A 12,195-nucleotide genomic window follows, 5' to 3' on the forward strand; every position below is an offset into this window, starting at 1 on the left:
AAATCTAACGCTAGTTGGATGGTTACAATGGACATTTTATATTTATTTTCCCTAGAGTGATCTATCCATCAAGGGACCTAGTATCCTTTTTTCTGCACAGTATTGGATCACTCCTCTTCTGCTACTATATTCCTTCTTCAGGGAGGAAATTAGGTTAAATTTAAGCTTTCTTCATTTTCTTCAAATTACTCATTTGGATTTTAAGTGCCCACAAACTCCACATTTAGGCACAGATAATTTCTTGGGCAGCACATTTTGGTTCTTCCTACTTTCATTTTCCTATCTGACTCTTGGCTTCCTTCCCCACAGCTTTGCACTCATTCCCCCAGGCAGCTCCACGCTTGCAAACAGTCTTTCCCGGCTGGTGATCCTGGGACAATTAAAATCTGTGACAGGCCAGCTGTTCTTTTTCAGTTTCCTTTTAATATTTCTTTACACCTTGCTTTGCCTGCTTGGTTTGGACCTACCTGTGGACATTTAGAGGGAAGAAGTCAGGGCAGGAGCTGGGTGATGCTAATAGCCAGCACTTAGCACATTGGTGCTTGAAAAATAGTGTAGAATGAATGAACAAAGGAACAAGAGTGTGTGAATAAGACCAGGACCGAGGTGGAAAGCTGCTTCTCAGATGCAAAATAAGGGTCTGGTCAACAAATACTTACTGAGTACCTACGGTGCCCCAGGCCCTGTGGTGCACGCTGAGACACATGGTAAACAAAACAGGATCCTGCGTTGGACTAGAGCATTTCCAAAACCACTTGTAGCTGCATTATTCTATTTCTATATCCATATCTTTTCACTTTGTATCTACACCCAATGATTCTGAAGATAACATTTTAGTGAGAGAATATGCCCATTTCCTTAAGCCCAAACCAGGACGTTTTGACCTATCTAGTGTCCGTAAAGCCCGGGAACCACAAGTGCCCCTGTGCGCTGTTCACCCCAAAACTTCCTCAGCCTAAATAAAATGTTAAGCTTCTTGGTGCTGAGGGTTCTTGGAGTGTGGATGAGGCCAAACAAGGGGATGGGGAAGTGCAGAAAGAATGGACACCACATCCACCAGAGGGTGCTGTGGGGGCAAATTTTTGTCAGGATTGGAGCTTGACCAGTGACCCTCAGAGCCGGGTAGGCGTATTGGGTAATTTTAATTTCTTCTTGAGTTTCCTTTCCAGCCCCCGAGAACCATCGCCGCCCCTCCCCCCGCCCCTCACATTTGATTCCCCTGGAAAAATTAGCCACTTTCTGGGACTTAAAGAGTGCTTTCGTTGAAGAGGCGTCTTGCTTCTGGTTCTGACGTCCCGTGGCTTAGACCACGCAGGTCGCAGGCCGACCGGGGGTAGGGGGCTCAGCGGGGACCTCTGGGTCGTCAGCGGCCACGGGCGGCGCAGGGGCGGCGAAGGGGTTAACCCGGCGGGGGGGTGGGGGTGGGGGCGCGGGCCGCGCCTGCGCTCTGCCGCCCTCCATTGTCTCCACGGCGGCTAGGAGCGCCGGCGAGCGCAGCCCGGGACCGCGCTGGGCGGCGCGGCTGGCGGGGCTGGCGGGGCTGGCGGCAGCTGGAGAGAGATCGCGACACGACGCGACGGCGGCTTCCCGAGCTCCGCCAGGCCACCCAGCGCCGCAGCTCACCCGAGGCCTGGAGGGGTCCGGGCCGCCGTCCATGGTCGCAGCGTCCTGAGGCGGGGGACGCGCCGGGTGCCCCCAGCTCTCCTCTGCCGCCTCCTCTCGGGCGGGCGGCCTCCTCCGGCGCCTCCCTGCGCCCGCCCGCTCGCCCGCCGCCTCCCTCCCTCGCTCCCCGCGGCTCCCCCGGCTTTCGGGAGCCCGGGGGCGGCCTGTGGCGTGCGGAGTCCCCGCCGGACTGCGCCTGTTTGGACCTTGAGGGGAAACATGCGTTTGCCTTGGATCGTTTTAAAGTCTTAGTTTGGGATCCCCGCCCGCTTGCTTCTTCCACCGCGCGGGTTTTCTTTCTTTCTTTTTTTTTTCTTTTTCTTTTTTCCTTTTTTTCCCTCCTGGTCTCCTTTTTGACTCCCTCCCCCTTTATGCTCGCCCAACCCTCTTCCCGCTGCTGAGAAGTGGGGGAGGGTCTCGGCCTCCAGGTTCCCTCCCCATCGGGGCCCGGGCGAGCATGGGGGGCAAGCAGAGCACGGCGGCCCGCTCCCGGGGCCCCTTCCCTGGGGTCTCCACCGATGACAGCGCCGTGCCCCCCCCGGGAGGGGCGCCCCACTTTGGGCACTACCGGACGGGCGGCGGGGCCATGGGGCTGCGCAGCCGCTCGGTTAGCTCGGTGGCGGGCATGGGCATGGACCCCAGCACGACCGGAGGGGTGCCCTTTGGCCTCTACACCCCCGCCTCCCGGGGGACCGGCGACTCCGAGAGGGCGCCCGGCGGCGGAGGGTCTGCGTCCGACTCCACCTATGCCCATGGCAATGGTTACCAGGAGACGGGCGGCGGTCACCATAGAGACGGGATGCTGTACCTGGGCTCCCGAGCCTCGCTGGCGGATGCTCTACCTCTGCACATCGCACCTAGGTGGTTCAGCTCGCACAGTGGTGAGTCCACGGGTGGTGGAGGCCTCGGAGGGTGGAGTGCAAGGAAGGGCGCGCTGGGGCGCCCCAAACCTTCTCGCGCGTGCAAAGATTTGGATATGGAGCGCGCGACCTGGATCTGTCTGCTTTCCTCTGGTTCCGATACCGAGGAATGAATTGGGTACCTAACCTCCAGAAAAGAGGCTTTCTGTGAGGCTTCCGAGCTCGGAGCCAGGCGTTTTAGGACTTGAGACGTTTGTTCACTTGTGGTTGAGCTGAGTGAAACCTGCCTCCTGAGGTTCCGTTTATTGGTACCGGAATCCCCAGAGGTCTTGTCTGGCTTACGGCAAGTCAGCTTGGGTGTCTCCTTTCTAGCACTGCAGTATCGTGTCTTTCTCGCCATTAACAGAGATGGATCCAATTCGACCAAGCAGTGTCTCCTAAACAAAGCAGAGGGTGTGAAAAGAAATTTAATTGACGGGCAACTGGTGTTTGCATTAGGTCTCTCACCCTTGCTGGGGGTGGGGTGGGGTGTGTGTGCTCAGTTTTGCCACCCTGCTGGAGATCTATTTGATTTGTTTAAAGTGGAGCAGCCTACAAGCCTCTGGCATAGACAGGTGTGGCCTGCTGGATTGAGGGCCCACCAGGGAGCCTCCCTCCGGAGGCTTTGCAGGACCTGGCTCTGGTCACCCATGTTGCATGCAGTAAGCTCTGCTCAGTGGCCCTCACATGCCTCCATCTTTTTTCTTCTCCTTCGTGCTAAGTGTTTGCTCTTCCCGTGAATCTGCATCTTTTTATAACACAGAGCCTGGCAAAGTGGGATTTTGTTGCCTGGCTATTGGCACATGACATGGGAAGAGGAGGATTCAGAGAACCTGGGTGAATTCATTTTGTGAACTTCTGGTGATAGTCCAGCGAAAGACTGGAGGAGGGGTTTCCCAGGTGCTGGCAGGAGCTCCTGGAACAAAACACATCTTTCTGCTCAGCTAACCTGATAACCCAGGTTGGGCGACTATAAAATTGGTTGAAAAGGGTATGTATGGAGTCACTACCTGCTGATTGGCAAGTTGGAGTGAATAAGTTACATATTCAGACTCCTTTGGGAGAGTTGAGAAAATTTAGACATCATTAAGATAAAAATTGTTTCTGCCCTTCAGGATACTTCATGGAGGATATGTTTCTTGGATCATGTTTTAGCTATTGTGAAATAGGGTAGACGTTTTGCATCTCTTTTTTACTGGAAATAGTCTGGATTTGTTTGTTTTGTTTTGTTTTTCAATTCCATAAACTTGAATTTGCGAAATTATTTTTTGAGGGAAATAGTGACTAATAATAGAGTGACGCTTGACAGTGGCTTTTGAATTGCGATGGTGTTTTAATCTTTAAACAGTCCTCCAGATATCAGTGGGAAGTCTCTAACCTGTATCAAACCCTGCCCTGAATGAGATGCAAGGCATGACTGCCTTTGGCACTTTTCAGGCATTTTATCAGTTTTAGACATTTTTTTTAAACTTTTTATTGTATAACATATATACAACTCAGAATTTCCCTTTTTAAACAGTTTCAAGTGTACAGTTCAGTGGTATGGATTACATTCACAATTTTGTGCCACCTACACCAACATCCATTATCCCAACTTTTTCATCACCTCAAACAGAAACTGTGCTCATTAAGCAATAACTCCCCCATCCTCACCCTCTGGTAAGCTGTAATCTACTCTCTGACTCAATGAAATTTGCTTCTTCTAGGTATTTCATATAAGCGAGATCATATAACATTTGTCTTTTTGTGTGTGGCTTGTTTTATTCAACCTGAAGTCTCAAGGTTCAACCATATTGTAGCATGCATCACAACTTCATTCCTTTTTACGGCTGAATGATATTCCATTGTGTGTACATACATTAATCTGTTGATGGTCACTTGGTTTGCTTCCACTTTTTGATTTGTGGAATGATGCTGCTATAAACATTGGTGTACAAATATCTTTTCAAGTTCCTGATTTCAGTTCTTTTGGAGATATATATATTTCAAGAAGTGGAGTTGCTGGGTCCATATGGTAATTCTATTTCAAGCTTTAAGCATCTTGACATCACTAATTTTTCTTATAAAATTTAGCCCAGAGTTAGCTGTATTTGTGAGATGATTGAACTGTCAGTAGTATCGGGCTTTATATTAAACTGATAAGCACTATAAGAAGGTTCTATAAAATCAGAGTTATAATTTTGTTTTGTAAAACAAATGTATTCTTTTAAGGACTTATCTGAGGAAGAGAGGTAGGGAGTTCACTTTTTGCTAGTTTCTTAAGTCCGTCTCTTCAGAGAAACCTCGTTATCCTTATTTCATCCAAGAAACCTCTTTATCCTTATTTCATTACCAAGTTCCATGTTTGTTACAAGCTTACCCTTGGATTCCAAAATTTCAGTCTCCTCAGTTGTGAAACTTTAGATCACTTTTTTTTCTCCATCCATTTGTAAGGCTTGGGAGAACCACTGAACCATGGGATTGCAGGAAAAGCAGGAGCACTTCAGGGAAGGGTATCTAAAGTGGGGGAGGAGAGGGTGGCTGCTATTAGTATTTTGGGCACTGCATTCTTTACTGTTTAGGACCATTCTGCCCATTGCAAAACACTGAGTATACCTGGCCCCACCAACTAAATGCCAGTAACATCCTGCAGTTCATTTTGATACCCCAAAATACCTTCATGAATTTCCAAATGTCCTTGGGTGGGTGGTGATGGAGTGAGGTGATACCACCCGGTTGAGAACCACTGTTTTAGGAATTCATTCTTTTACTCATATAAAGTAATTCACTTTTCCTGCATGGTTCATTTGAGATGACCCTTCTTAATTCCACTTTTCTGCAGTGGTGGTTCTATCTCACCTGGAACAGGCCACGGGATCTTCTGGGACATCCCTTTCCTCTCTTATTGGTTGCTGCAAGAAAGGAAACTTATTACCCCTTTAGAGCCTTTGAGTAAGGTCTTAGCTGTTTTTGTTGTTGTGTTGTAAGTTTAGAAGGTTAAGAATTTCAGTGCACAATTGACTAGATGCCAGGAAGTTGATACAGTATGGCTGCTTATATTTTCAGGGTGCTTTTGGAAATCTTTATGGGCACAGTAATCAGATCTTTCAGTGAAATAAATGGGGGAATTCAGTGTACTTGAGGCCTCCCCAAAGGGTGTGAGCATATGCTGTGGTAAGAGGTAGAATACTGTGGTCCCAGTCCCAGCTCCTCCTCCAAGTAGCTGTGACCCTGTGCGAGACATGTAACCACTCTTGAGCTTCTTCTTTGTTGTTTGTAATACGTATGTGATAATCCTTGGCACCCTATAAAGATTGATCCCCAAAACCCACGAGATATACTGCAGTCTCATTTGTTTTCTCTGAGTTCCTACGGTTTGTTGTGCTCTAACCCTTGCATATCCTCCTCAGAGATGGTCTTCCTTGACCACTCTTAAAAATTGACCCCTTCCTGTTACTCTCTCCAGCTGCTTACCTGTTTTCCTTTGTTTATCTATTTACTTATTTGTTTTTACAGTTTGCTAAACTCTAAGCTCCATGAAAGCAAGATGTTGCCTCCTTATCACTATTGTAACTCTTGCACTGTGCCAGCACAAAAATATTTGTTGAGTGAATGGAGTAGTTTACGTCCATCTAACTTTATCATCATTTATAACTCTGTGGGGTGAGGCTATTCCCCCCCCCCTTTAAAACAATTTTTATTTCTTTCTTCTTAAAGTAGTACCTGTGCAAGGTTAAAATAAAAACAGCATGAAAGAGAATACAGTGAAAAATGGGTATCCTTCTTACCTGGACCTCTTGTCTCTCAGTTCTTCTCCTCTGGTGACAATAAATATTACCAGGTTCTAGTTAATCCTTCAAGAGCTATTCTATGCACATATAAGCATCTATGTGGATATTTAACTCTGCCTCCTTTTTTACACAGATAACATGCTATAAACACTCTTTTAATATTTGCTTTTTTTTCATCTAACCACGTATCTTGGTATTAATTCCATATCAGTACATTTGGAGCTACCTCATTCTTTTTTTTTTTTAATGGAACTTCGTTGAGATATATTCACACAACATAGAAACCATCTCAAGAATACAATCATTGGTTCACAGTATCATCACATAGTTGTGCATATAGCCCCATGATAAATTTAGAATATTGTTATTACTCCAGAAAAGAAAAAAAAGAGAACCCTAATCCTCCCATACTCCTTATCCCCCAATATTAGTGGTACGTTGGTTACTGCTGATGAGAAAGTATTAAAATATTACTGTTAACTATAGTCCATAGTTTGCAATAGGTACATTTCCCCCCCATATACCCCTCTATTATTAACTCCTAATAATAGTGTCATACATCTGCTCTAGTTCATGAAAGAACTTTTTATATTTGTACAGTTAATCACAGACATTATCCACCACAAAAATCACTGTGTTATACATTCCCATGTTTTAACCTCCACCTTTCCTTCTGGTGACATCCATGACTCTAAACTTCCCCTTTCCACCAGAGGTGAGGCTATTTTTATTCCCACTGGACAGGTGAGGAAGGAACTTACACAAGGCCAGACAGCTAAGAGGTGGTGGAGCTGGCATTGGAATGCATTCAGGTCTGCTGGTGTCAGAATCAGGGCTCTTACCCATTATACTCTATTGCCTCTCATCCTAAAACATAAGGAAGCAGGGTAATGTCCTGGAAATTGCATTGGCTTCCAGTTAGAAGGCCGGCCCATCTCCTGGTTGAACTACTAATTAACTGCTTGACCTGTGACCTTGGGCAAGTGAGTCATTTAGCCTGAGTCACTATTTCTTCATCTGTAAAATGGAGATAATACCTGTCCTGCTTGTCTCACGAGTCATCATTGTGAGGGTCTCTTGAGATAATTCAAGTATGCAAGAGCCAGATGACATATACATGTGAAGCGGTGTTATTCTTATATGCGGTGTTATTCCTATAGGGGCACTTCTCCTATATCTCTCTGCCTTCTTTGATTTCCTAAAGAATTTGATGGGCAGAGAGCTCTACTTGGTGAACTGTATCCCCAAAATGGAAGCTAGTATTTGAAGCCATTGCTTTCTGCTGAAATCTAGCCTACAGTGATGGGATATTCACAATAATAAATGCTGTTGAGAAGAGCTGCTTTATAATTGGAGTTACAGAGTCCCTTCCTTTCTACATTAATATGTAAGTTTTACTCTGAGGTGTTTAACTCCTAGTGGTTGGTTGATTGTTTGAGTTGTACACTGGAGGTCTGGTCTTTCTTTGCAGTAGTCTTGTTTATTGCAGAAAATGGATTTCTAGATATGGGGACAAACACAGAAGATCCACCATGTTGGAAGAGGTTGGCATGTTTTCTGGGTCCTATTATAAAATGGCTGGTCATTGAGGATTTCATTCCATTTCTTAGTCATATGTATGTATAAATGTGCACATTCAGGAAAATCTAATTTGTGCCGGGCATAAATATTTATCCTCTATTGCTAACAAGCTATCAGCTGGGGCTGATATAGGTGACTTTTGATAAGTCTTTGAATATGCTAGCAGGGTATCTCATGGGTTCTATTTTACTGCCACTCTAGGGTTCTCAAGTGATTTAATTTTCTTTATTCTTAAATAATTAGGGAAAGTTGGCAACTCCATTGGATTGGATCAGAAAGCCTCTTTGTGTCTCTCTGTAGGTATGCTAGAGGTAACAGGCCTTTACATGGTTTCTGGAAAAGGAAAAGCATTCTGTGGTCTCAAAAGAACATGATGGGTCCTCTGCTCTGCAAAACTTCTATTCTTAAGATTGTTTTTTTAAGCAGAGTTTTTAGTTCTCTAGTATCATGAGGGCTTATTTTCTGTAAAGTAAAAAGATTATTTCTTTAAGGTCATAGTTAGCTCTTCCTCATAGGCATTTGAAAGGTGTTGTAGGAAACAATATTTGGCTTTTAAGTGTTTGTTTTATGGGATGTGTACATTTTCATATTAAAGACCAATCCCAAATATGTCACAAATGATATCCTGAGCCAGTCTACTCTTAACCAAACAACTCTGCTTACTGTAGGGAAAAGGAATGTGCTTTGTATTTTACAAATGTAATACTCAACCCAAGTTTACTGGGCAATGAAATTTTAGTAAACCCAGTTGTAAAACTAAAATTGGAAAAAACTTTGTAGAGAAGTGGTAGTAATTTAAATGGATATTGGTTTAGCTCCTACCAACCCTTGGGTAGGGTTGTTTTTCATAACAATGGGTCACTGAGGTTGTGATACTAGAATCTTGATGTTAGCCTAAAACCTAAATCCCAACCCCAGTCTTGGTAGTATGATGGATGAATGTAAATTTTGATCTCTTTACCAAGCTTTGTCATGGCCTGGTCTGAATCAAATGACTCATAGTGATTGCTGTAGTGATAGGCTTGAGTATGAGAAGGGGCTTCTCATAGCCCCAGTTTAAGAGAGTGAGCAGTTTTCACTTCTGAATCTTAGGTTCTCATAAGGACACAGGTTTATCCTTGAATCCAACAGTTGGGTTCCTGTCTTTGATATGCTTTCTGGATAAGAGGTGAATTGTGGGTTTGAATATCCTCAAGACCAACCTTCAAGTGAAACAAATAGAATACTAAGTTTGCTCTTAAAGCAGCAGCTGAGGTAGTTTCTAGATTGATGAGATGTTAACTTAAGATCTCCTTGGATTTGAAAGTCTTGAGAGTACAACCAACCTTCATCTGTTGGGAGAAAGAGGAAGAGGGAATTGACTGCATCTCTGTAAACTCCAAGTTAGATGGAAGCGTGATAAGAATTCATATTTCACTCTTGGATCTATAGTAAGAAGAGGGCAGACACAGGCAAAAATGCTCCTGATTTTTGTGGTTCTGTGGAGGTCTTTCTGTGAGTGATTCTCAAACTTGTCTGTGTTCAAGATTCTCTAGGGAGCTAATTAACAATGCAGCTGACTGGACCCCACTCTAAGAATTCAGTAACACAAAAAGAGAGACTCCAGAACCTGAATTTGTAGCAAAGGATTCTGAAAGTATAGTCAGAGGATTGTCTATATCTGTAGCTCACCTCTACCATGGATTTAGTTTTTCTGTCCCCAAAAGGAGAAAGAACACTGAGTGATTTTTTTTTTGGTGCATTCATTAGCATTATTTTCAGTATTATTAAACTAATCAGATATTTCCTAAGCAGGGTCCATACAAAGCTTTTCTATAGCCACCAGAGGGTAGGTTCACCCAGCAAGATTATTATTCCATTATGTGACAGTTTTCTTTTCCATGGAACTAAGCATTTTTCTTCTATAGATAGACCTGAACCAGTCTGCCTGGGTCCTGAAAATTAATGTTGCTCCAAAGAAAAGGTAATTGTGGCACAGGATGCCATGCCCTTACCAAAAGTAGTCTCCAAATACCTGTCTGAGATTCTATAAAAGATTCACTCACTAAGTTTTATCTCTCAGAAACTTAAATCCATCGGAGTGTTCCTATGCCAGACAAGTCCTAAAACCCAGAGGCAACAGCCTCTTTAAGAATAACAACCAGATGCAACCCCCTTCCCTATACTGTTGACACTCCCTTTCATTATGAACAAGTTAGGGTGCCTAGACACCCCTAAAGATGGAGAAAGAGATTAAGTGAGAGGAAGGGGTAGCAACAAACAAGATAAGATTTAACAAAGGTCTATGAATACTGAAGCTTTATATAAATCTTTATATTTTTTTCATGCTGTCATGTTGGAATAGCTGGAAGGAGGTAAATGACATGGTGGAACTGTAACCTATAACATCCTTTGAAATTTGCTCTATAGCTACTCTTTGAATTGTACTTTGAAAGTCTTCACCTTTCTGTATATACCCTTTATTGCATAATAAGGAAAGAACTGAAACTGTGGAACTGTAACCCATAACAGTTTTGAAATTACCTATATAATTGGTAAAAATTATATAGAATTTTTTTGTTAGAAAGTTAACACCTTTCTGTATATATATTTTACAATAATGGAAATAGCTGAAGTTGTGGAACTGTGACCCATGACATTCTTTGAAATTTGCTCTCTAACTACTTATTAAATAACACTTTGAAAGTTATCACTGTTATGTATGTATGTTAAAGCTCACAATAAAAAAAAGTATTTAAAAAAAAGGTAATTGTTGCAATGTCCCTTTTCCTTCTGTGCTTGTCTTCCCTCTGATTTTTCTTATGAGGCATGGAACGGCTTACTGAGTTATATCCTTTCACATACATCCCCAGCCAGGCAACTGGACAAGATAAAATCTGAGGATGAATGCAGACTTTAAAGTAGACAGAATACCTATTTTTCCTTGTCTCTTACTGACCTCAGTGTATAGAACTTTTTTTTTTTTTTTTTGGTGGAGATGTATCAAACAAAGACATTCATTTATTCAATTAATATTTAGTGAGTGCCTCAGGTATACCAGAACCTGTACTAGATGCTGGGAATATATTTTATTGTAAAGGTGTTTAATATAAATTTGTTCTTTCTTAGAGTCTTTTTTTTTTCCCTCACTCTCTTGCTTAAGGAAGAGTCTGAGTATTGCAGCTTATAGATTTTATCTTCCTCATCATTTCATCTGTTGAATTAGGAAACAAATCCAAGTGTTCTCTCCACGAGGCTGCTGTGAGGATAATATTTCCTCTATTCTTCAGCCACACTATTCGTTCTTTCTTAAACCCTTATTTCTGGACCAGGGCAGGTGATCTTTGTGGTCCCAGTCAGATGCTTGTAAAAGACTGGTCCTCTATCTTCTTATTGAGAATATTTTTTAAAAATTGTTTTTTCAAACCCTTCATGTATATCTGTCATCTTTAGAGCCACTGGTCTTTGTGATCATTGAACAGTATTTTGTAGAGCATGATTCACCACTTTTTCAATTTCTCTCTATAAAATTTATCCCAAGCCACAAATACCATACGGAAATGTAAGGGACAGTTTTCTTCCTTGGTCTTGTAAGTGTATGTCTCTGAGCTCCCCAACATTGACATTTAATTGTTTTTTAAAGTAATTTATAAAAGCCTTGTTTTTAACAGCCAACACTGGCAATTGTGATGTCATTCCCCCAGAAATAATTGTTAAATGTGTCAGATTTAAGTATTTTTTGCTCAAAGTAACAAATTTAAAATAATGTCCCATGATGACAGACTTTGTGAGGACATTGACTCTAAGGTGGCGTCTTCATTTTGAAGTGTGATTTTTTTGAGAAACCTCACCTTACATTCAGGCATATGCAGTCATCTTGGTCGTAGTGAATTAGGCCTGTCATAGCATGGCTCTTAAAAGAATGATTAAATAAGCCATGCTTCACAAGTAGTTGTTCTAAAATTTAGTCTCCTGTACTGTACTATATAGTATCTTTTAAGGTCAAAGTTGATTTGTTAGCCTGCAGGAAAAGCTTAAATCTGGGGCAAGATAGGAGTAGAACTAGAACCTAAGATTCTGGGCTCTAGCCAGCTTAGCCACTTTGTCCAGGTTTTTCAGCTCTTTGGGGATCTTTTCATTTGTTTCCATGTTGGATAACCTCTTCCCTCTTGAGAAGGTGCCTTTCCCTAGAGAGCTCTTGGAATTCTTTTATCCTGGTGCCTGCCTGAGTATTCTGGAGATCCTACAAATCCATGGGATTCCAGCCTAACACAATGAATTACTTGGTCAACCATAAATACAAA

At 42.9% G+C, this 12,195-nt stretch overlaps 1 protein-coding gene across 3 annotated transcripts in view; it reads left to right on the plus strand.

Annotated features, from left to right (window-relative positions):
- Window positions 1–1,466: 1,466 nt before the first annotated feature.
- Window positions 1,467–12,195, plus strand: part of ZNRF1 (zinc and ring finger 1) — a 123,557-nt gene continuing 112,828 nt past the window's right edge. For all 3 annotated transcript variants that reach the window (XM_037815609.1, XM_037815608.1, XM_037815607.1), the window contains exon 1: window positions 1,467–2,543. In XM_037815609.1, coding sequence (XP_037671537.1) covers window positions 2,120–2,543 — 424 coding nt within the window. In that variant the 5' untranslated portion in view covers window positions 1,467–2,119. The remainder of the gene's footprint in view (window positions 2,544–12,195) is intronic.

The sequence above is a fragment of the Choloepus didactylus genome, chromosome 22, assembly GCF_015220235.1.
Source record: "Choloepus didactylus isolate mChoDid1 chromosome 22, mChoDid1.pri, whole genome shotgun sequence".
Lineage (NCBI taxonomy): Eukaryota > Metazoa > Chordata > Mammalia > Pilosa > Megalonychidae > Choloepus > Choloepus didactylus.